The following is a 26502-nucleotide window of genomic DNA, read 5'->3' on the forward strand; positions in this document are numbered from 1 at the left end:
CATCATGAATCTTTTAGAATTGTCTTGGATCACTGTATTGCTGAGAAGAGCTTAAGTCAATCACAGTTGATCATCACACAGTGCTGCTGTTGCTGTGTTCTGATTCTGTTCATTTCACTTAGCAACCATTCATGTAAATCTTTCCAGACTTTTCTGAAATCTGCCTGCCCTATTTCCTTTTTATGCTTCTCTTGAGTCTTATTTTTGAAAGCTGAATTTTCTGTTTAGCTCCAGTCTTTTCATCAGGAATTTTTGAAATTCCCTATTTCATTTCCTCCCTGAAAAATTATGCTGTTTTGCTTGGTAGTTGATTCCACAGGAATCTTTTAAATGGAGGTAACTAGATGGTTTGTTTCCAGGACTTTAAGTAATTTGCTTTAGAATACTGTTTTTATGTAAAGGAAAAGAGGCACTGGTTTTAAAGTTCTTTTCTAATGAGTTTCAGCTTTAATTCCTACTTTAATCAGAAAGCAACAGTTGAAGTCTTCCAGTCAGATGACTTCCTCTGGGGTTGGTTTCTTTTCTCAGCTTCCATTCCTCATTTCATTGGGTCAACTCAAAGCCTCTTTTCTCATCTTAAAAAAAAAAACCCAGAACCCAACCAAAAAAAAAAACCCAAACCCCAACAACTCACAAACACCCCTTTCCTGTTAGTAGTAAAAAGAACAGCTTTCATCACCTTGCAGTCTCCAAACATTTGATTTAAAACTTTTTATTTTAAACCTTTGAGGCCTTAAAACATCCAAATGTTTTATGATGTCAGTCCTCAAACTGGTCTGTTTTACATTCTGTGCCTCTGAAACCTTTCTTGACATTGATTTTTTTGTTAATTTTTTAGTCAATAAGTTATTTTTTTCTGCTCCTTTTAGCTACCAAGCTATTCACATATAAAAGGGGAAGCACCTTTCATCTTTAATAAGTAGATTTTAGCCTTCTTATTTATGCAAAAATTATTTTTCTGTCCTCTTTGGCAACTAAATTCTTTTTTTAAAGCAGTTTTTATTAAAGATAAATTCTTTCTTGTCCATTTCAACCATTAAACTGTTCACCTACGGAAGGGGTAATAGCTTACATTCTTCCTGAAGTTGATTTAGTTTTCTTTATACAGAAACTTTTTTCTGCTCTTTTCAGGAAATAAACTATGTATTCAGTATTGAAAAGGCATTACCTAACATTAAGATCTTGGAGTAGAAAGGAATTTCTTTAGTCTAAACCTTACTCAAATTAAGAATTCTATCTAAAACACCCTTAGCACATCCAGCTTCAACAAACATACCACTAGTTACTATTCCCCTGAGGCATCCCATTCCATTTTTGAAAATTTGTGTTTTGAAATCTACTTCCCACGCATTGGTCGAATGTTCCAGCCTCTTGGGCCTAATTGAAATGTCTCTTTTCCCAGACAACTTCAGATTTTTAAAGATTATTGAGTCCCTAATTCCCCTGTTGTTCAGTCATGTCTGACTCTATGATCCATTGGACCATACTGTCCATGGGATTTTCTTGTCAAAAATACTGTGCAAAAAATAGATTTGCTATTTCCTTCTCCAGCTTCCATTACAGCTGAGGAAACTGAGGCACATGATTTGCCCAGGGCCATATAACTCAGGTTCTGAGGCCGGATTTGAAGTCACATCTTTGAGGATCCAGGTCCAGTGTTCCATCTGCTGAGCTCCCCCCCAGCTGCCAAATAATTTGTTAGAAATAAAATCTTAAAATTAAAAGGGATTGTAGAAGGACCCCCCCCCCAATCTGGTATTCTCCCAACTTTTTTAGCCAAGCACCCATAGTCAGTAGAAATTTTTTTTAGCATTTATCTCAAAGTGTTTGTGTAACTTACAATGTACCACTATTCTAATAATTATGTATATAATAAAGCTTAAATGAAACATTTTTAAATGGATGAGATAAAGATGAAATAATAGTTGATCTTTTGGCTATAGGGAAACACTGGAATTTATAGAGCAGGATAGTTATGTAGTTAGGCCTGTACTGCAGGAAAATTCCTTTGGCAGCTATGTGGGGTGACTGGAGAAAGGACAGATTAATTGAGGGATTATTGCAGTAGCTCCAGTGAGAGGTGTCTGGGGTCTGAGCTAAGGTGATTTTGTTATGAGAAAGTAGAAGCATTTAAGAGAGTATAGATTTGTAGGTGTAGAATTGATAGGACTTGGGAAAACTAATTAGATATCAGGAATGAGCAAGAATAATGACTCCGAGGTTATAAAACTGGGTGACTGGAAACTCCTGGATCCTTTTATATAAACCATTATCCACCTGAGATCCCATGCAATATAGCTCTAGTATGTGCTAATATATATATAATATAAATACAATAAAAATAAATAGCAGTATAGAAACATCCATCCCAACTAAATTTTTATCCTGTTAAATTTGGGCCATAGCTTTAGTTTATTGAGATCTTTTTGTATCTTATCTGATGAGCCTTTATAGGTTTACAAAGCAATTTGCATATACTATTTTATTCACAAGGAGAGTATAGGGGATTGTAAAAGACTTGATAATTTGAGTAGGATTTTAATATGGAAAGACAGGATGAATAAAAGGGTTCCTTTCAGTGGTTGATATGTCTTGCTTACTCAGCCAGGAGCATGAATATGGACTAGGTTTCTTGTTTGTTTTTGCAAGGCAATGGAGTTAAGTGACTTGCCCAAGGTCACACAGCTAGGTCATTAAGTGTCTGAGGTTTGAACTCAGGTACTCCTGACTCCAGGATGGGTGCTCTGTATACTGTGCCATTTAGCTCCCCCCCCCCCCTTGGAATAGTTTCTTGGCAGAGATACTGCCATAGTTTGCATTTCCTTTTCTAGCTTATTTTACAGATGAGTAAACTAAAGCAAACAGGGATAAATGATTTGCCTAGTCTCACAGCAAGTATGTGTCTGAGACTGGATTTGAACTCAGGGAGATGAGTCTGTCTTACTTTGTCCACTGTATCACCTATCTTCTTTTAGACACAAGTCTAAATTAAAAGTGCGACCTTTATTCAACTTACATAAAATGTATTAGCTTTGTGAAAGCTATATTCCTTATAGTTGGGGTCCTGCCCCACCCCCAGTTCTATCTATGGCTATATTGTAGATAAGGTAATTCTCAGAAATTTTAAAATATTTAAATGAAAATTTAATAATACATACTTTATATAATTACACAACCAATTTAATCACCAAATAAGTCTTTCTTCTGTAATGTGCTTTCAAGATACTCGTAGAAACACAAAATATCAAAGCATTTAATCAACCAGAGCATATAAGAATACTTTATAAAACTTTGTACTTTGACACTTAACATTATGTTGTAAATACAGATATATGACTAGCAATTTTTACTATATTTCCATCCTTTTAGTTTAAATAAATGGGAGGAAAATGAAGACATTAACTGGTGCCCCTTCATGCTGCTTAACTACCATATAGTATACCTAAATAAAGTGCTAACAGCAATGGGAAGAGTTGGACAAAATTTGAATCTTCATGACTCATTTCCTAGTGAACCATAATGACTAATTTGTAGTTCAACAGTGTAGTAATATGGAATACAGTTATATAGAAAAAGCAAATTCCTTCTCTTAGAACAGATCATTTGGTTTTTTTCCTGTGGTCCCCTTTTTGTTTTTCTATAGTGTAAGCACCGACCAGTTTCAAGGAATAATTGAATAGACTCAACATGATTTCTCTCATGAACATTTCTCAATATGACAAGAAGAGCTGTAGAAATTAATTCACTTCCTGTGTTGAGTTTTTCTGTTTGGATGACCAGAATAGGTGATACTTTTCTCTTTTGCCATGTAGGTCAAATTCCATTATAATGGTAACCCTAAGGAAAATGATCAAATTCCCATATTGGGCCACACCTCTGAAATGAGGGTTTTTTTTTTTGTTGTTGTTTTTGCAAAGGCAGTGGGGTTAAGTGACTTGCCAAAGGTCACATAACTAAGTAATTATGAAGTGTCTGAGGCTGGATTTTGAACTTAGGTCTTCCTGACTCCAGTGCTGGTGTGCTATCCACTGCACCACCTAATTGACCCAATGAGATTTCTTTGAAAAGACACTGGTGTGCAATGAAGAACAATTATGGGGTCACACCCAAGCTTCATACAAACTTATATTCAGAACAACACTTTTTTGGTACTTATATTTTGTTGAATTTCAAATATTAGAACAGATTGCACTTATATATAGCAATCCTTTACAATCAAATAATTGTAATGATACTTATGGTAATATACTATCTTAAAAGCACCAATAATAATAATAATAATAATAATAATAATAATGATGATGATGATGATGATGATGAATATAATAGCAAAAAATTTGGCTCAGTAAAACCACTGTTTCTAGATTCATTTACTGGCTTAAGTATGAATATTCTACAACTAGTTTGTTACTGAATGAAGATGGTATTCCTTCAGGACATATCTTCCTCCATAAGTAGATACAGGATCTGACAGCTTCTGATTAGAGGCTCATAATAGCCTACTCCTGAAATTCTGACCCTATGGTTCCATTTGGTCTTGTAGGCTTTGTCAGTTCATTGCTGAATCCATCACATTTTTCATAGCAGTAGCAATGGCATTAATTTTTAGAGTTTGCACTTGTTATCTTTCTGTACTCTCCATCTTCTGCCAGAATTTCTAACCTCTCATTTTATGTCAAATAGAAGCGGGTCCAAACTGAGAGGATAGAGGAAGAATCTGATGGAAGCATTAAAACTAAAGGAGAAAGGAGAAAAGAATGGCTAGTTGTTTAAAAAAACAAAAACCTGACTCATTCTTTTAAGTTCAGTGAGTCAGTGTCTGGCCCAGCCAACATGTAGCTTTAAATTTTGTTCAGTAACTAGCATTATTTCTCTAAATTCTGTAAAAACTCTTTGTATCCCTGCAGCACAAACCTCCAACTTGGCAGAGGTCTAATAGGCAACCTTAAATGTTAATTGATTGATTTTGCTCTCATTCTTATGAATTCACTTGGGAATTTCTATTTATTGTACAAAGTGGGTTCCATTTTTCTCCTTATAGAAACTACTTTGTACTCATCAATTTCTGTGTTTCCAAAATTACTTCAAGCAGCACCAGCAATCGGGAAAGTAGTGGAAACCATTAGCACTGTGCTTTCCTCTTCATCTCATCCTTTATTTCTTTTAGACAAGTATACTTTCTCCAACAGCACTAATAATCTTGGAACTATATTAAGAACCATCCATTTACCCTGCCCCCATAGCTTTCCCAAATTAAATATTTTCCTTCCCAAGTATCCTAACTCAAAAATTTCACATGATAATGGAAGTGAAGAGGGGTCTATTAAGGCTGATTGTTCTAAATAAGGGGTTTTAAATTCTTTGTGTTTTGGACCATTTTTACAGTCATAAAATTTATAGACCGTTTCTCAGAATGACATTTTTAAAAATAATAATTGAAGTAAATACTAAATTTTAATTAAAGTTCAGTGAAAAATATTTAAATTCTCCCCTGCCCCCAGAGCCCCATCTCAAGTTTATGCCCCTGCCTGAAATCCATCCATGTCCTTCTTGGATGTCTGTGGATCCCAAGTTAAGAAGTCTCATTCTAAAGAATGAAGGATGAAACATTCCCAAGTGACAAGATGGAAATACATTTTGAAGGTCAAGGAGACAGATGGTCAAGATGTAAGGCAGGTTTGATAGACCAGGAAATGATTCTGATCTTCCCCAAATACTGCCTAGCTGTGGTAGTGTCAGCAGGTTTTGCTGGTGAAGACTTGGAGTTCTTTGATACTTAAACAGGTATTTGACATTCCATTTTGAATTTTTGAGCAGCATCATTATGGGCATGATTTTTATGGGTATCTTAACTATTATTGAGACTCAACTGGACTAGTCCACCTAGTTTGAATGATTCAGTAATATCCAGCTCTGTGGGAAATAAGTGCCCCGATCTTAGGGAAGAATCCATAGAGACCAAACAGCTGATAATACATAAGAGTAGGCAAGGTTGAGGTGACCTGGCTTGAAGGGACGTAGTACATTACATATCCTGAAATGGAGAAGAGGTGCAGTTCTCCTGTTTATTTTAGGTAAAAGATAGACGCAAAAGTCAATAAAAATAAGGATATAAAAGGTGACTTCAGTCTATCAGAATTGCTCTTAAAATACGTGTAAAGAGGAATCTCAGAACATGAAATCCGGGTGGTCATATTATGATTTGATTTCACTTGAAAGGGTAAATGAAAGTCCATTCTAAGCGCACTGGAGTTCTGCAAGTTCTCTGGGATGGTCACTTGCTTTAGGACTGATTGATGTCCAGGAACTGTAGCCTGAGGAGAAACAAGAAACATCATTTGACTCAGTTTAGCTGTCCCACCTTGTCAGTATATTCTACACTGAAAGATGAAATATCATCTTTGAGTCATTCCCACAAAGCTTTGATGGGCACCTCCCAAGTCAAGGTCAGAATCCTTCCTGAAAGAGTTTTCCAGGGATAGGAATCAAGGCTGATAAAGACCTAGCCAAGAACTATATCATGGAACAAAGTCCAGGCACAAGCTGAGAAATGGAAAGCAAAAGGTTAATTATAATTCTACCCTGGTCTTCTTAGGATGATAGTGCCTGAGCTCTTAGTAAAGGCAAAAGAGCTGGCTTCAAATGTGCAAGGGAATAAATGTTCCTGGCTTTCTCCCAGGAAATGTCACAATATTTGTAAACAAAATAAGCTTCCTTAGCAATTTGTTTTCTCTCCAGAGTTAGTCTAAGCTTTGAGCCTGAATGCCTTCCAAAAGAATTTGAAATAGGCTCCAGGATCAAGGTTTGATTTTTGTCTCTGTGGATCAAGGGTGTAACCCATTTTGATATTTAGGGACACTGATTCCAGGGCCCCTTTCTCCCTGCTTCACAAGAGAACCTTTAGATTTAGTATTACAGAACCCTTCAATTAGAGGATGGCCCATGACCCTCAGGCATTTCATGAGCAGAGGGGAAGGAGGAAGACTGGTTGAACCAGATCAGTCAGAATGAAATGAAAACCATGGTCCTTGGCTGTACTATTGCTGATTGATAGCTCTTTTAGTTAGTGATTAGTCAAAAGGGTTGGGGGGAGGCTGAAGGGAGGGGAAGCAAACAGTTCTTAACTAATTGACAACTCATTCAGCCAGTGCCAATGATGAAAGGAGATGGGTGGGAATTAGCTCTCTTAACCTTAACCTCTACACTTAAAAGGACCTCATATTGATTTTTGGGTCTCTAACAGATAAGGTCCTTGTCAGTGTCTCTGTCAGCACCTGGTTGTCTTTCATTTATTTATTTGCAGAGGTCATTTTTTTATCTATCCCTCCCTTATCTAAAAAGACATCCTTGGTAACAAAGGCTTGGGATAAAAAAGATCAACTCACAAAAGAATGGCATCTGACAGTATACATGATTTCATGCTTATGGTCTGTCCCCTACCTTTGCAAAGAGCAACATTTAATATTTCTTAAGAGGAAAAAACGTTAGGAAAAAAGCCTGCAACCAGATTCTCACAACCAAAAATGTTGTATGTAATTTGTGGAAAATGGGAAGCCCAGAAGGCTGGGAGGGAATTCCAGAATGTCATCCGCAAGAGATTCTGGAGACCTTTTAGTAAAATTTGGATATGCTCAAGAATACCTTATAACATCCCCAATGAGAGTGGTCCTCTCCCAATGAGCAGGAGCATATCCTCCTGAAATAGTATATTTCAATTCTTGTAGGGGTCACACTGTTTTTTCCCCTAATTTATCATTCTTAGGACTAAGTAAACATAATCCTTTTTCCAGGTAACAATCCTTCAAATACCTGAAGACAATTATCAAGGTCTCCTTTACCACCCCCATAAGTTCTTTCTTCTACAAGACCTACCCTTTACCATCTTATTTGATTTAAAGGTTTATTGAGTTCATTAATATCCTTCCAAAAATATGATGCTCAGAATGGAACAACACTTCACATATCTGGCTGGAGATTCACATTATAACAAAAATTCTTAATTTCAAACTTCAAGCCAAATGTTTTATAAGAACTATAGTAACTACAGGTAATTTTTTTAAGCCAAGTTAGTTAATGGGGCAGAAATAATTCATTATCTGGTAATGTATGGCTGCCTTCTTATGTACAAGGCACATTACATACAATCATTTTTTGATTTGGAATGAGAACTCATAATCTGACAGTTAAAATGTTTGCATAGATTTTCATATCCAAAGAATATAGAATGAAAAACAAGAAAAAACTTAATGTTTGTTAAATGGGCAAAGAATTTGGCCCAAGTCATGGAGAATCCCTTGAGTTATTGGCAAATTCTTGTGTTCAAAGGAAGTTTATATACTTAAAGTTGCTTCTGGTACCACAGAGAGCAATTCATTTTATTCATTAGATTTACTCCACCCAGGTATATGAGTTCCTAGCCAAAAGGAAATACCACAGTGAAATCCAATGTACACAGAAGGGATGATCCTACTATTTTTTTTGGGGGGGGGGGAAGGTGTGGTGGTGGAGGAGTAAAAGCCCTTTCTAAGCAAGGAAGACCTAGTCCTAAGCATCATCATATTACAGATTTAGAGCTAGAAGGGATCTCCATCTAGCTCAATCTCCCCTCATTTTATGTATAAGGAAACTCAGGCTTAATGAGTGTAAGTGACTTGCCCAAGGTCACTTCCACAGCTGGTAAATACAAGAGCTGGGATTTGAAGTCTGGCCCTTTTTTCCTAGTATATTTTCCTGCTTCCCTAATCACAGTACATCACCAAGGTCCACTATATTCTGATCAAAAAAATGGAAGAGCAGGATCTCCTTTGAAGGGATAAAGACCCCCATCCCCCCCCCCCCCCCCCCGTTACCCTCTTCAAATTAGTGGAAAAGCAGTTTTGCTAGTATGTAGTAGAAGTAGTGGAGAGCTGGGTGGCCAAAACACTGGCTCAAACTCAGGAATATTCATCTTCCTGGTTCAAATTTGACCTCATCTTAGCTGGATGACCCTGGGCAGGTCCCTTAACTATTGGCTTCAGTTTCCTTATCTGTAAAAAAGAGCTCTAGGATCTTTGCCAGAAAACCCCTTGAATGGAGTTACTAAAAAGTCAGATATTACTGAAACAAATGAACAAAGATGAATATTCCTGACTCCAGGTCTCATACTTTATCCACTATGGCATTTAGTTACCCTAAAAGTAAATAATGAAGATTAAACTTAAAATTGTGTGTGTAATCCTCCCTCCCAGGACCCAGTTGTTAAACATTTACCAATATGCCCCTGAATTGCTCTATAAATATTGCTTGAGCTACTATTACTACTGCCACCACTACTATGCTACCACCATCACTACCACCACCAATACTACTACAGCAACTACTAACACTCCTATAATAACACCACTAACACTACCACTCCTACCACTGCCACTATTACTACTACTATTGCTACTACCACATCATCAACAAGTAGTATTTATATAGCACAGTATTTTACCCGCATTATCTTATTTAAGCCTGACAAAATACCTGCCTTGAGGAAAGAACCCATAAAAACACACTTCAATTCACCAGAATTCTATTCTATTTTGAACTCTGTGGTTTACTGACTCTGCAAGTCTATGGTTTAGATTATGATGAGGGAATGTGTAATACCAATTTATATTCCATTAAATTGGATACATGAATATGGAGTCAGGAAGACCTGAATTCATATCTCATCTCAGATACTAACTGTGACCCTGGGCAAGTCACTTAACCTTATTTGCCTCAATTTCTTCATCTATAAAATGAGCTGGAAAAGAAAATGGCAAATCACTCAAGTATCATTGCCAAGAAAACCCCAAATGGGGTTACAAAATTGGACATTTCTGAATAACAATAAAATTGGTTACATAATCCTTGATATCCACTCTCATTCTTATGTATTCTGCCTCTGCCTGGACTTCATCCCTATATTATCCCTTCTCCAAGATCTAACCCAGTATACCTACTTCTTAGCCTATTGTACCTTTTAGAAACTCTGCTCTAGTCTCAACACATTCCTCCATATTCTTATTTTTTCCCCAATAACATTCCTTCTACTTCCTTATTTTAATTAAAGTCCAACTTGCCCCTGAGAATACTCAATCCCTTGCATCTCTCTTCTGTGGAGGCTGTTTCTCACTCCCTAACTCATAGGACAGGAAGAAGGGGTTCAATCTTTCTTTTTATTGCAGGTGATTTTTCTATCTCTGTTCCTTTTCTAGGGTATATTCCATTCTCTCCCCATTCTTAAAGTATTGCTGGAGGGTTTTTTTTGTTTGTTTTTTTTTAGTTTTTGCAAGGCAATGGGGTTAAGTGGCTTGCCCAAGGCCACACAGCTAGGTAATTATTAAGCGTCTGAAGTCGGATTTGAACTCAGGTACTTGACTCCAGGGCCAGTGCTCCATCCACTTTGCCACCTAGCCACCCCTCTCTCCCCATTCTTAAAGGGCAAGGTGATGGGGATAGGGGATGCAAAGTGGGCCTGGAGTCAGGAAGATCTGAATTCAAATATGATTTTAAAAATTATTAGTCATGTGACCCTGAGCCAATCACAATCTTTTTTGCCTCAGTTTCCTCATCTGTAAAATGAGCTAGAAGGAAATAGCAAACTATTCCAATTTCTTTCCCAAGAAAATCCCAAATGGGGTCATGAAGAGTTATCCAAGACTGAAAAGACTTAACAACAGAAACAACCTCCCATTCTTACTATCTTTATCTCTTGATTTGCAGGCCACTGCCCAACCTTTTCATGGTTTGGGTAATTTTTCTCTCCATTTTATTGTCTCCTGTTAGTGTTAATGATGACAAACCTGTTAACAGTCTGACCATACAACCTACAAACCATTTTTATCCAACACATTTTGTTGACATTAATGCACTAGTCTTCACCATCTCTTGAAACTGCAATAATTCCAGCATCCTAAATTTGGAAATTTCTTTCTCTGACCATAACCATATTTCTTTTATCTCTTCCACTCTCCCTAAACCTAATCTGCACTTTTACTTATGGTTCCTTGACTCATCCTAAGACTCCTAATTCATATCCCACACTTTACTTACTTCCAAGCCATTTTATTAGGTTGACTCATGTGCCATTGTCATCCATGCCCAAATAGAAAATTATAATCCCTAAATCATTATAATTATAATCCCTAAAAATATAATCCCTAAGAATATGTTGAGACTAGAGTTTCTAAAATGTGCAATAGGCTAAGAAGTAGGTGAACTGAGTTAGATCTTGGGAGAAGGACTTTCCTCTCTTTCTTCCTCTTTATTTCCAATGGCATCCCTCTATAATTCAGGTTCTACTGCTTCCAATTTATACTATAGCAAAAATCTTCTTAGTAGGTTATTAGGCCTTTCCTCTCTTCTTTTACTAATCTATCCTTTATCCTGCTGCCAGACTAATTGATGAAGACAATGAGTAGAAGTTGTAGAGAAGCAGATTTTGGCTTGATCTAAGATTTAAAAAAATACCTTCTAGCAATTAATTGTTTAAAGTAGAAGAGCCTGCTTGGTGAGGTTTTCGGGGCGGGGGGGAAGGAGCTTAGAGGTCTTCAGGTCAAGGCTGGATGATCACTTGTTGAATATGTTGTAGGAAAAGCTTTTCATGTATGGACTAGAATAGAAGGCTATGGACAGCTCTTTCTAACACTTAAGTTCCCAATCAATGGAGATCCTCCATCAGATACTATATGAAAACTTTGTAGGGATATTATGGAGGGTTTCAGGTATTAGTCAGATTACCACTCAGATCCTTTCAGTGCTGAGATTCTTAAACTCTAAATATTTGGGTCTGTCTTTCAAAAAAATGCTAATTGACTAATAAAAATGCCAACTAGCCAATATTTGATGTGACTTTTCCTATCAGACTTTTCAGAAAAATTTATGTCAAATCTATCACTATCTCTTCCCTCTACTCTTAGGCATTTCTAATTCTTAGAACTTTCCTGGTTTACTTTTAGCTGCCATCATCACCTCTGTCCAATCTGCATCCCTATGAGAGAAGCAAGTTGATCTCTAAGAAGAAAGAAAATCTGTTGCTGAATTCTATAGAGATATTTTAGAGCCCAAGCAAACAATTATGATGGAAAAGACCATTAACATCCAGAGAAAGAACTATGGAGTCTTAATATAGACCAAAACATACTATTTCAATTTTAAAAATGTTTTATGCCTTTTCCCCGTTTTGTTCTGATTCTTGTTTCACAACATGATTAATATGAAAATATGTTTAACATAGTTGTACATGTGTAACCTCTATCAGATTGCTTGAGGTCAAGTAGGGGAGGAAGGGAAGGAGAAAAATGTGGAACTCAAAATCTTACAAATAATGAATGCTGAGAACTATCTTTACATGTAATTGGAAAAAAAAGCAAAAAAAATCACATATTGAACAAAACAATCCCTCCAATCAATGAAATCTGTTTGGGGGAAAGCCTTGTGAGAAGTTTTCAAAGCGAATTTGAACCATATAACCCAATATACTTACATTTATTGTATAGGATCCAGGCAGAAGAAGAAGATAATATTCTCCAAATCTATTGGTTCTGTAGGGGCATATATGCTTCCTGCCAATAGTTTCCACTATTGCATTTGGTACTGGATATTTGTTCATATCAAAAATTTGACCTTTAACACCTGCAAAGCAAAAGTAACAACAATGACAAAAAAAAAGAGAGGGGGGGTGTATAAATCTCTAGAGTTTTATAGCTGATGAGAAGAATAAATATTTTTTCATTTAAAATATCTGTCCAACTCTTATTAGAAGCTCTTTAGATAACTGGGTAACACCCATATTAACTTTAAATAGGAAACCTGAGAAACATCTTTGGCTTAGGACCTGCTAGAGATCCAACTAGTCCCAACACTTAGAGGTGATTCAAGGCCAGAGGGAAGAATTTTAGGGGAGGGATAAAATTGTCCAGAGGTTCAAGTTATGCTCAGGGAGAACAAAACAAAGACCATGAGAATTGAAGATGGAGGTCACTGGCAAACCAATCCAAAGCTCAAAGAGGAGGCAGGAGGTGGGACTGGAGGTCACAATAGATAATTCAAAATCTATGGACTAAAAATAGTAATGTTTCTCTTATAAATTTGTAGCAGGAGTTGCTGATGAGATGTCAGTTTTGTGTTATATCGCTTCTCTATCCAAGATGATGATGACAGTGGCAATGACAGACATTGCCATCTTGCTCTTGTTGAATCCCATTGTCAATCTAAACACCAGAAAGATAACATTTTAAAGCACATGGCTCTTCATAGCCAGATACTATTGAACAGTATGGCTATTTGATTGTTCAGTTGTTGATGTTCTTTTTATTTATTATTTTAGTGTTTATAATGTTTTCTTACATCAACTCCTTGGGAGTAAATGAGGGGATTAGGCTAGATAAATTTTAAGACAACTTCCTAGTTCTAAATTCTATGATTCTTTAACCAGACAAAACCTGGTTCGAGTACCTACCTTAATTAATGATAATTCTATATGACATTGGCCAAACCACTCTCTCCTTTCTAAACTTTGAGTTTTTTAATATGAAAAATGGAGCTATCAGAGGAAATTATGTGTAAGGTTCCCTTTGAGGCTCAGTTCTTTAAAATGCAGTAAGATATCTGTTGTTGCCTTAGAGTAGTATGAAAATAAGAGTGATAATTCTGTTATTGGAGACCTGTAGTCATTCTGAAGCAGCTTTACATATATCTCATTGTCTACTCCTTCATTTGAACCCTGTGAATTAGATAGAACTATTCCCCCCATTTTTGCAGATGAGTATCAGATAGATTATTTATCAAGGTTACAACACAATAATGATCTCTAACATTTATATAATGCTTTATCTCATTTGATCCACCAACAAAACCCATATTATTATGCAGATAAATAAACTGAAGATAGAGATTGAGCTATTTTCCTAATAAATGTCTGAGATGGCATTTGAATTCAGGTCTTCCTGAAGTCTAGCAGTCTATCTACTGTACCACCTAGCTAGTTGCCTCTAACTAGTGATGGAACCCATCAATCTCCTGTTCAATCCACTATCAACAAAGTCTGAAGTAATGAAAATCTCAGTGGATTTAGGGATATCACCACAGATGGTGAAAGTGTGCCACTGATGGCAAAGACATGGAACTTCAATGCTATCAGAACACAAGAAAGAATTAAGATTTCCCATGGACTTCAAGCTACAAAGGTAGACTAGACTGAAATCAAAGCATCCCAAGTAAGCATTAAAGTTGGTTGCATCTGCAATGGAAACACGGACCACCAGGGGGCAGAAGTGGGATACAAGCCATGCAGGCATTTTACTTCTTTATGTTCTGTAGCAAAGTAGGAACTGGAACCATCCCCAGCAAGAATCTGGGAGAAATCATGTCCCTTCCCCTCTGGCCTTGACTGTGGGGCACCATCACAGTACTACAGCTAGATTGCAAAGACTCATTTCAGGATTCTGGAAGGAAAAAAACCAAACTTTTTTCAAAGCTGAATTGTTTCTAAGAAATAATGAGACTTGAGTGATAAATGCCCTTTTTTTCACTGAAAGACAGAAGGGAACAAAATTCTGTGGTGACCATTGTACTTTAGTTTACTTGACTCAAGGGGACTTCATGTCTTTGTTTAGGAGACCGGTCCTTTTCCAACCAAGTAAGAAATGACTCCACAAGTTGGATTTTGTATCAGTCATATTCTGTGTGGATAAAGTACACTTCCCTTCTACCATCTATGAGTTTGACCCTTCCCTGGGCTTCCCTTTTCTCTCTGCAAAATGTGTTTTTCTTTGATAGCTTATGTTATTCCTGGTAAAGAGAGAGGGAAAGAAAGACTGAAAGACAGAGGCAGAGAGGCACACAAACAGAAAGATAGTGGCAGAGAGAGAGAGAGAGAGAGAGAGAGAGAGAGAGAGAGAGAGAGAGAGAGAGAGAGAGAGAGAGAGAGACAGAGAGAGGCAGACAGAGGCAAAGATAGACTGAGAGTTAGAGACAGAGATAAAGACAGAAACAGAGAGAGAGATAGAGACTTAGAGATAGACAGAGAGAGACATACAGAGAGGCAGAGAGAAAGACACTTGGAAAGACACAGAGAATTAGAGAGAGACAGAGACAGAACAGATAGATAGATAGAGACAGAGAGAGACAGACACAGAGAGAGAGACAGAGAGACAGAGAGAGAGAGAGTGCAAGTATATATTTGATGACTATTGCCTAACTTCCTCTTCCCCTAGTCCCTAAAGGGTGTCATTGTAGGCACATATCCTGAATGAGAGCAAAAGAGAAGTAATTTAGCTACAAGAGAAAACTCTAACATCATGGAAAAAGCACAGTCCCAAGAGTCAGGAAGACTGGGACCTGTCATTGCTAATAATAGCTAGGCAGATTGGCAAAAGCACTTGACAAATGTTATATCCTTCTAACAATCATGTGAGGGAATATTATCCCAATTTAACAGATGAGGAAACTGAGCCTTGAGAAAGAAAGTGACTCAGGTGGAAGTAAATGGAAGTAAATGTTTTTGACTCCTCTATCCATTGTTACTTGGCTGAGAGTTAAATGCATGGATTAGAGAAAAGGCAAATGATTTCTTTGGCACAAAGACCTTTTCTATAACCCATTCCCTTACACAGAGATGATGGACTCAGGATATAGAATGAAGACTTACTCTTTTGGACATGGTCAATATGGAAAATCTGTTTTGTTGGCCTCTTTCTGTTTGTAACAGGGGTTACAGAGCATATAGGGAAAAAAATATGGGAAAGGTTTTAGCTGAGGAAATTCACAGGATGAAGAGGATTTTCAGGATCAAGTGATGTTGGATGTGAAGGGTGAATGAATTTTAGGGTCATGATAAGATTGATTGAGGGGGGCGGCTAGGTGGCATAGTGGATAAAGCACCGGCCTTGGAGTCAGGAGTACCTGGGTTCAAATCCGGTCTCAGACACTTAATAATTACCTAGCTGTGTGGCCTTGGGCAAGCCACTTAACCCTATTTGCCTTGCAAAAAAGAAAAAGATTGATTGAGGGAAAAAAAGTTCACATATATTTCATAGTGAAATCCTTCTGGTGATATATCCTAGAAAATTCACTCTTGTAGGACAATTCATATGGTAGACAGAAAGTAAAGGAGGAAGGGCAGGGGATGCACAAAGTAGGTATAGAGTTATGACAGCGAAGACAGAAGAAGGGCACAGGTAATTAGGGATTTGGTATACACAGATGTCCAAAACCGATGCCAAACAAACTCAGGAGTTATGATTTGGGGGAGCTCAGCACAAGCAACCAGAGATTAATCAAGGTTTAGAAATTAGCAAAGGAGAAAGATCTAGGATAATAGGCAAAAATCCTAGAACCTAAATGAAGTTGGAAATGATATCTTCTCTTAAAAAAAGATGACATAAACAGGATGGTTGTTGTCAAGGTTTAGGGCAAGAGTTTTGCAAAAACGAAAGCAAAAAACCTTAAAAGATTTTTTATTCCCACCCTTCCCTTTCTTTGACACAATAGTATAAATGCCTTTGCCAATTTCTGATTTTTCTTTCCAGAGGACATTCTAAATAGAAGCAGATGACATCAACATTTGACAAAGTCAAAGAGCTTTCACAAATCCCATAAGAGTAAAAACTGAGTGACAGCTGGAACTCTGAACTGTAGATGATCCCAGTTAATATATTGCTCTTTTGTTCATTGTATTTGACCAGCAGCTGGAGGAAATACTGGCAAAGAACTTTCTGGAAGCAGGCTGGGTAAAGCCCCATGATACCAGCTTGGATATATTTGGTAGGATTACTGGAGACTGGAGTCATTGCTGGTCCCTTCCTACCTTGGACCAAAAAAAAGACAAAAGGTCACCAGAAGGGTGTCCAGTTACCTCTTTGGAATGTTCTGGTTCTCAAAGACCTGATTTTGCCACTTATCATCCATAACCTTAAGCAAGTCATTTGAACTCTTAGCATCAGCTTTCCCCACTGTGAAAAGGAGCCAAGAAGATTTGTACTGAGAAAACTAAAGAGACACATGGACAGTTGTGAAGTTCAAATAAGACTATATACACCAGCACATTATAATCATAAATGATTACATATGCAGATGGGGTTTTATTATTATATTTTTTCCTATGTTGGGTAATAAGTAACATAGGTAGGTCACTATTACCTAATAAGTAGGATGAAGTTCATGGAAGACACCTTTTATTTTTGCAGCCCCAATGCCTGTTAGAGTGACTTATTTAATAAATATTTATGGAATGAGAGCCATTTCTCTAACACAGGTGTTTTTGTCTTAAGGCCAGTTTCCAAGTGACGTGATATCTTAATTGGAGTCTACTGGAAACCAACACTTTTTGTCCTCTCTTTTACCCCAACTGGTTGAACATAGGAATACCCAAATATGGCAGGACCCATCCCTAACAGAGAAAATTCTTCATTTCTAGTTATTCCTACCTTATTTCTCTAGCCTCAGTTTCCTCATCTGTAAAATTGGGATAGTATTCCCTCACATGATTGTTAGAAGGAAAAATGATATAATATTTATATAGTGCTTTTGCTAAACTTTGCTATCTATTATTAGTCAATGACAAGTCTCAAGTCTTCCTGATTCTTGGGACTGTGCTTTTTCCATGATGTTACAGTTTTGTAGCTAAATTACTTCTTTTTCTCTCATTCAGGATATGTTCCTACAATGACACCCTTTAGGGACTGGGGGAAAGGCATTTAGGCAGTCATATATTCCACCAAATATATGCTTGTGCTCTCTGTCTGTCTATCTGTCTCTCTCTCTCTGCCTCTCTCTCCATGTCTCTTTATCTCTTTCTGTAATTCTGTGTCTCTCTCTGTCTTTTTGACTCTGTCTCTGTTTCTCTGTCTAGTCTCTATCTCTGTTACTCTGTCTAGTTATGCCTACTTGCTACATAACTAGAAATGAAGAATTTTCTGTTAGGGATGGAAAACCAAGGAAAACTCCCATGTACCCAAGGAAATGCCAACTGTTAAGTTCACAATCTTACCCAGCAGGTTTTGCTAGAAATCATACTTGGTGTTAGCAAAGAATTCATTTGAAAATCTTACAGACCTAGATGAACCTGTTTCATGTAGTTGATTAGTGATTTTTGGTTATTTTTCCAGAAGTTCGGGAGATTTTCTTCAGGTGGATATTTACAGCATGATACCTCCAATGTGATTTCAAAACACTGGGCCCAGATGTAGTTGTAATCTTGCATTCCACCTAAACAGAACCAGCAGACAAACAGAAATAATTGAATTAGGATATTGCAGATGCCTGTGTTCAAGGAAAAGAGGAGGCAAATTAATCACCCTGATAAACATTCTGTACTTGATGGTAGAGGACATAGTTGGAATTCTGATTTTCCTGCTGACTAGGTAGGACATTCTTGATAAGTCCCTTGACCTCTCTGAACTTTAGGTTCCAATCTCCAAAATGAGAGGGCTGCATTAGATTGTCTTAAAAAGCTCTTACCAATTAGTTATCTTTTGTCTTCAAAGAGGACCAATGACATCACAGATGATGTCGTGAATAATGAGTAAATTGAAGTGAGGTAGAATTTCACAAAGCTTCACTGTCTCCCTGAGTCATTGGAAGTCCAAGAGCAAGACAAAAGTCAAGATGACTGGTGATGGCTCATATTTATTATGTTCTGGTCTTCAATGTCTGACTAAGTTCTAAGCTCTCCACAGCATCTGCTTCAGTTGTCTTCATGGCTGTTAGAACAAATTGTTCTCATCTGCCCGTTACATGATTGGATTAGACATTTCCCTAACCCACCAATGAGTTTGAGGTCTATTGGTTACCTTCATGGTTTAATTTGGGCATGACCACTGCACATGCTACAACTTCTCAGAACCATAGTGAGAAAAGGACATGAAATAAAAACATGCTTCTAGTTTTCACCAGACTGCCAAAGAGGTTCATGAAAAATGGTTTAAGAATCACCCCCAACCCCACAACTTTTTTTTTTTAGTTTTTTTGCAAGGCAATGGGGTTAAGTGGCTTGCCCAAGGCCACACAGCTAGGTAATTATTAAGTGTCTGAGGCCGGATTTGAACTCAAGTATTCCTGACTCCAGGGCTGGTGCTCTAACCACTGTGCAACCTAGCCACCCCCTACCCCACAACTTCTAACCTTCTAACCATGCTCTTGACAAGATTCTATCTCCAATTTATATTTTCCTGTATAGTAAATCTTTATATTGAACTGAGATCTGCCTCCCTGTAATTTCCGATTAATCCCCCTGCTTCTCTGCCTTTTGTGGCCAGACAGAACAATGTAATCCCTCCTTTCCACATGATAGCCCTTCAAATATTTGAATAAGACACGCTTCCTGCCAAACTCTCCATTCATCAGTGCTAAAGACACAAAGCCAATAGAGAGACACACACATGGGAATGAGTCCCAGAATAACTGCTGTGAGTCCCTATGTTTCCAAGTAGTCCCACACAATATGGGGCTAGACAGTAAGCAGACAGTAAATTTGCCTTTGGGCCAAAGAATATTTTTCTTCTAGGTGGTAAAGAGAAAAGTTTTTATCAGCTATGGGAGGAAGGTGACAGAAATCTGGAAATAGAGAGAGCAAAGGAGGTGAAACTCATAGAAAGATATACTTAAGTCATGTATCTGGCTAGGTTATCGATCATGTTGTCTGCCTGTTTTACAGTCTTTCATGTAGCTGGCTCAGACCCATCCTGCTATTAAAAAATACCAACGTGTGTGAGCTCACCATCCTTCCACAGCTGAACAAATGAATGGGGAGAGAGCTATGGAAAATGACTGTATTCTGGTCCATTAGCATCTTGAATTAGAAAGAAACAACATTTAGGCTGCTATTCGCACAACCTAAGTGAAGGGATTTTTTCCATAGGGTGCCTATCAATGATCTATTTTCACATTTCTACTTTGGGTCCCTGATTACAGGAAACATTATTATCTATGTTAAGCACAAAATCAGCTACACTTTATTAGAGAGGAATTATCAGTAGTCTGGAAGGACTGGGTGTCTTTAGATAATTGCTTGGAGAGATGAACGTATCACTTTTGGATTAAAGAGACAAGAAAAGAACCCAGTAGAAAAAAAAGAAAAACTAACCTTTGAGTGGGTACCACATGAACCCATTTGTGATACCATTGAGGAAATTCATACTATTTTTGCACGAGTTTTCTACACTCATTTCGGGATTCTTTGAAGAGTAGGTATATGCAAGATACTCGAACACATCATTGTCTGGGGTAAGGCTATGGCCCCATTTTGTCCCAGTCGCTGTGAATATAAAGCAAACATAGACATAGCAGTAAATTCCAACTTAAGCTGAGGAAGGCTAAAACACATTTCTGACAAATCCTTGGACTGGCAATGTAATCAAACCATAGCCAGAGTGATGTTAATGGGTGTGCTATCTTCAGACAAGGCTACACAAGACATGATAAACCCATGACCAGGAATTGATTCACTAAGCACATTGCTGTCCTGTTTCTTCATTGTGGATAAGATCTGGGGTCAGTTAAACATTTCCTGGGCAGGGCAAGGCAAGAGCAAAATGAAATTCCTAAAGCATGGAGAACCCCAATTACCTACACTTCACTCCAGGTAATTCATGGGTTGGATGCTGAGTCATAAAAGTTTGAACAAGTGGGGGTGTGTTTGAAGAAGTGTTGTCAGCCAATCAAGACCAGAGTTTGGATTCAGGGCTCAATCCAAAGCTAACAGAGTTTTTTGCTTTCAAGGAAATAAAGTTTTTCTTTTTTTTTTTTTTTTTTTTTAAATAGCATGTTTCTGGACAAATAGCTTCAAACTCAAATTTCCTGTTTGTTCTGTTTTATGGCATTACAATTACCTCTATCTTTGTTTCTCTTATAAAAATTAGTCAAGGCTGGGTGACGTTACTTCGAGGGGCTATGAGCAGCCGTACTGGGTCTTTGAGATCTTTGTTGAGGACATTAAGGTTACAGGGAATCTATAGAAGGGACTTGAAAGTTTCCCACTCCAAAGAGATGCTGAGCATATGTATAGGGTCAGGGCAAAGCAGGTGAGTGGGAATTCTGGTGATGAGCCCATTCATTTTCACTTTCTTCTGTCCTCTGCCCTTTGGAAACAGAGCCCAAGTGGGAGAAGGTATTATGGTGACTGAGGTGTCTTGACCTTTTTCATTCCCCTCTTTGGGTTTCTACTGCTGCCCCAAGGATCTTCAAAAGAGTTCATTGAAAATTCAAGGGGCCAAGATAAAACTATTGGGTACCACTCAAATTTAGCAATAGATATTGGCTGAATATCTCTCCAACTGCTTTCATTAATATGTATCTCAAGCAACATAGTGTTGGACTTTGCCTTTTCAAGGTCTGTAAATTGATGCCTATTCTTTAGGAATCTATTCCAAAACAGGAGGAATGAATGGCAATAATCTCCCCTTCTATCGCTCCAGTGACTGCCTGGTTACACTCTATAGAGAGAGGGTCAATGAGTTATTTCTTACCTGGGATGCCATTATCAAATGGGTAACTGGCCACTAAGGCTCCACCATGTAAGTTAGCAGAGAGGACAAATGTCTCAGATTCCAGCCAGTTCTTTATTGCTTGAGTTTCAGGTTGTATTATCTCAGAATTATTTTCAAAGCCATCAGGGAAATTCCTGTTCAGATCATACTCATTTTTATTGAACCTTGAAAAGAAAATAGAACAAGGACTCCCTTGAGTTATGAAAACCATTTTTATGTATATAAAATTGTTATGACATTTGGAATGATGTTGTAAAGGGGTCTAGTATATGATTTGCAAGTCCCAGTGACTGTCAACTGGGTGAATGTGGGTTCAGAGGGGTCAAGAACATTGATCTCACTTCCATATCAGGTCTATCCCATAGCATTGTAGGATGAGATGAAATAGTGAGTGTGAAATGAACGATTTAAATACTTATACACAATAATCTATTGGTTGGTATCCCAGCTTCTAATTTCCCCTCATTCCAGTCCATCCTTCACCTGTTGTCAGAGTGATTTTCCTAAAGCACAGGTCTTACCAAATTACCCTACCTTGCTCCTTTTCTACTCAATAAACTTCAAGGGCTCCCTATTATGTAAAACCTTCAGATTAGCTTTTAAGATCCTTCACCAATCCTTTCCTACCTGTCAGATTTTACATTTTATTCCACCTCACATATTCTAGGATCCAGTGACACTTACTTCCTTGCTATTCTTCATATATATATATATATATATATATATATATATATATATATATATATATATATACATATATTCCATCACCTAAGATTCCCATTTTCTTAATCTTTCTGCCTTTTCACTGGCTGACTCTCACACTTGGGATTCTCTCCCTCTTCACCTCTTTCTCTTGGCTTTTCTGACTTTCTCCAAGACAATTCAAATCTCTCTCTCTCTGCAAGAAGTCCTTCTTGGTCCTCCTGTTCTTCTTCCTAACCCTCCCATTTCTAATGCCTTATCTCTAAGGTTACATTCTATTTATTTGTTCTATCAGAAAAACATATATATTACATATAATAGAGCTGTATTGTATTTAACATATATACACACATATCTCACAGTACATATTATACATATTTAGTGACCTTTTTTGAGAATTATATATTTTTTCTTTCTTAGTAAAGCTTGAACATTGTAGGTGCTTAGTAAAGGCTTAGTGATCGACATAAAGTGATTTCTGATCTCAAAGGGAATAAGCATGCCAATGATGATAACTGCAGCCCTACCTACCCTCTATAACTCTTGTCTAAATTTCCCTATCACTTTACAGTGCAGGTCCTTTCCAATATACTGGGTACCTTTCTAGATTTGTCTTGACATCATGAGTTATACCAGGGGAGCAAAATTGGGGAGCCCTCACTCATCCCATGTGATCAATCCATCTCTTCCATTTCTTTGAGGACAGACTTCCTTAAGTCTAGTTCTTCATAGTGCAATTATCTGCTGTATTTCAGGCTCTGTTCATGATGATGTTTGTTCTTCATTCATTAAGAAGACCATGACATCAGGGAGGTGGTTCCATGACAAGCACATGATTTGGATTTGAGTGAGGGGGTGTTGTACTGTCACCAGCCTCACTTCCTCTTCCAGAGTCATATGGATCCAGTGGCCAGATTTGAATCAGGACAACTGGAGATGACCCTGGATGTGAGGCAGTCAGGGTTAAGTGAGTTTTCCAAGGTCACACAGTTACTAAGAGTCAAGAGTTCTCCTGACTCTAAAACCAGTGTTCTACTCACTGTGCCATACCTACCATGGGCATTGACTATTGCCTTTTATGTGATAACTATTTTTAATTCTTGAGTGATTGTAAATGACCAGTAGCCATACAATAACACTGAAGGCATATTGGTATTAAAAAATAAAGGCCTTTGTTTCCAGAAAAAAACTTGGGCGTCATTGCCATTTCACAAAGACATTCAAACTTATTTTCTTCCTTTTCTTTAGTTTTGGGTCTATCTCATTATCCATTCTATTTGTTTAAGAGAAGTCCATAAGCCATCCATCTTACAACAAGTCATGAACTGGATAACATCCATCTGATTTTTATTCTATGGCCAAACTCTTCTAAGTGATCATCAACAAAATCATCCAAAGGGATCTTTAGTGTTCTAGTGCTCAAACTAATTTGCAGAAAGTCACTCACTAATAGATCCATTGAAAGGACCGTGCCATCAGTGTAGAATCCCTCTTCAACTTGAGCTTTGTTCTGGGTAACACTTGACTATCAAAAAAAGGTTATCTCAATTGTCAATAGCATTCAAGTAATGTATAATTTTTAGAACACTTTACTTTATTTAACTTACGATGTATATTTGATGTCACGTTACTTGTCTTCTCAATGGGTGAGGAAAGGGTTGGAAAAAGAATTGGGAACTCACAATTTGTAAAAATAAATATTAAAATAAATTTTTTTTGCAAGGCAATGGGGTCAGGAGTGCCTGAGTTCAAATCAGCCTCAGACACTTAATAATTACCTAGCTGGGGTCAAGTGGCTTGCCCAAGGCCACACAACTAGGTAATTATTAAGTGTCTGAGGCTGATTTGAACTCAGGTACTCCTGACTCCAGGGCCAGTGCTCTGTCCACTGCACCACTTAGCTACCTATAAAATAATTTTTAAAAATAATTTCAATATATTCATGAAGGGTGAAGTAGAAAGTAACTGGCTTTGTGACCCTGCCCAAGCTATTGAATTTCTTGGTGCTTTTAGAATAAAGACATCAGATAATGCTAATTCTTCACTTAGAAATCTTTGAGGTTTTTTGTTGTTATTGTTTAGTCATTTCAGTCAGGTCTAACTCTTCATGACCCCATTTAGGGTTTTCTTAGCAAAGATACTGGAGTGGTTTGCTATTTCCTTCTCCAGGTCATTTTACAGATGAGGAAACTGAGGCAAACAGGGCTAAGTGACTTGCCTAGGATCACATAGCTGGTAAGTGTCTGAGGTCAGATATGAATTCAGGAAGATGAGTCTTCCTGATTTCAAGCCTGACTCTCTTTTGGAAGCCATTTAGCTGTCCCAGTCTTCGTTTACCACATTAAGAAAAGTATATAATATGAACTTATTATTTATAAATTTTCTAATAGTAACCCAACTCTGAATTCCTAATATTAATTCAATGTATAATGTATGATTTTTAATGTTATTATAGTTTGCTAATATTTAATTCAATGTTTCAATCAATATTTAATAGTTATTAATTTTCACTTTTTTGTGATTTTTTTCTTCCCTTATTTTAGGTATTGGACAAAAATAATTTCAAATAATGATGCCATCTTTCCTAATTCTTGCCTACAAAATTGGAATTCATTATTCTTTGAATGTTTGAAAGAATTAACTTATAAAACCATCTGCCCTGGGTTTGTTTTCCTTTGGGAATTAATTTATAGTTTATTCAAGTTCATTAAAAATGATTTAATTATTTAAATTCTTGATTTTTTATTCTGATAAAGTTGCTATTTTGCATTTTGAATATTCATCTTTTCTTAGTTACTTTTGCTCACATGCTATTGAATTTTAAAAATTTTTTTGTTTATTGAGTTCTTTTTCATTTCAGATATTATTAATTTTATTTTCCTTGTGCTTTTATTAAATTAGATTATCTAATGGATTATTTATTTTAGTTTTTTTTAAAAAAAGAGTCCCTGGTTTTACTTATTAAGTCAGTCTTTTTGATTTTGAATATTATTTGATTTCAGAATTATAGTCTTAGTTTTTTGTAAATCTGTTGATTTTCTGGAGCTTTACTTGCATGTCTAATTCACTAATCTGTTCTTTCTTTTGTTCGTGAGAGATAGATTTTCCTTAAACTGCTTTGGCTGTTTTCCAAAAGTTTTGGTATGCTGTCTTATTGTTTTCCTTCTCTTTACTGAAATTATCTACTGTTTCTATGATTTGTTCTTTGACCCACAACTTTTTGAGGATTAAACTATTTAATTTTCATTAAGTCTGAATTCTTTACTCAAATATCCATTATTGATTACAATTTTTATTTTGTTATAGTCAGAAAAAATGTTTAGCATTTGCTAAATAAAAATAGTTAACTGGTCAAGTTCCTCTTAAAGTGGGTGACAATGAAATCAAATTGTCATTCTTGATCATTGCAGAATTTTTCAGAAGTGCAATGTGGTTTGAATCCTGGCATAGGCCAAGCAAAGAGCCAGGCAACTCACCTAAGACTCTTGTTTCTCTGGTCTACTGGTATGTTTTCTGCCAACTTGTGGGAACTAAATTGTTTTGGGTATCTGTCAATGTAATGTTATTCTGAGTATATTCCCTATTAAACAGCTCAGACTTCTCCTTTCATAATGAACTGAATGGATTAAACAAATAAGAGTATATATCTTGAATGAAGTGAATAAAAGTGATTTAATTGACTAAAATCGTTAAATGACTTCTCTCCTTAAAGGTATGATCTTGGATATTTTTTTAGTCTCACTGTTCCCATAATACCTTAGGTATATGAACTCAAGAAATTAATGAAAGTTTATTTTGGTAGTCTCAAAAATCTTATTAGAAGAATGGTTTTAGGAAAAAATTTAAAAAAGAAGGAAATGTTAAATTTTAGTAGAAGTGAGTGAAAATAGGAAATTTTCCCTTTCCGAGTTAATGAACCCCCCCCACACACACACACACATACCACCATACCATTGTAATAGGCATATAGAACCCAGGGAGAGAATTTCTGATATACACAGAGAAACCAGTCCACCTTTACCTGCCTTTTGAGTAATAACAGTCAGGTATTTCGACAGATTCAAATCCATCTGGATTCATAGTAGGCATGATGTGTATCCTAGTGTTATTAATCAGGCGAGTGATTTCAGGGTCCTTTCCATCATTCTTAACCAAGTGGTCTATCAGATGGAGTAGTAACTCCCGTCCTACAGCCTATAAAGAAAAAAAGCTGAAATGAATGAAACCATCTCCAAAATTCCAAGAGGCAGAATACCACCCAGGGAAATGGATTTTCTCCTTTATAAACACAAGACCAAATAGA

At 36.9% G+C, this 26502-nt stretch overlaps 1 protein-coding gene across 3 annotated transcripts in view; it reads right to left on the reverse strand.

Moving 5' to 3' along the window:
* Positions 1–3134: 3134 nt before the first annotated feature.
* The window catches only part of CPM (carboxypeptidase M), a 68695-nt gene continuing 45327 nt past the window's right edge, over positions 3135–26502 (reverse strand). For all 3 annotated transcript variants that reach the window (XM_074226103.1, XM_074226104.1, XM_074226106.1), the window contains exons 4-9: positions 26221–26393; positions 21477–21661; positions 20096–20266; positions 18067–18219; positions 12497–12645; positions 3135–6314 (exon numbers count right to left, since the gene is read on the reverse strand). In XM_074226103.1, coding sequence (XP_074082204.1) covers positions 6066–6314; positions 12497–12645; positions 18067–18219; positions 20096–20266; positions 21477–21661; positions 26221–26393 — 1080 coding nt within the window. In that variant the 3' untranslated portion in view covers positions 3135–6065. The remainder of the gene's footprint in view (positions 6315–12496; positions 12646–18066; positions 18220–20095; positions 20267–21476; positions 21662–26220; positions 26394–26502) is intronic.

The sequence above is a fragment of the Macrotis lagotis genome, chromosome 2 (genome assembly GCF_037893015.1).
Source record: "Macrotis lagotis isolate mMagLag1 chromosome 2, bilby.v1.9.chrom.fasta, whole genome shotgun sequence".
Taxonomy (NCBI): Eukaryota; Metazoa; Chordata; class Mammalia; order Peramelemorphia; family Peramelidae; genus Macrotis; species Macrotis lagotis.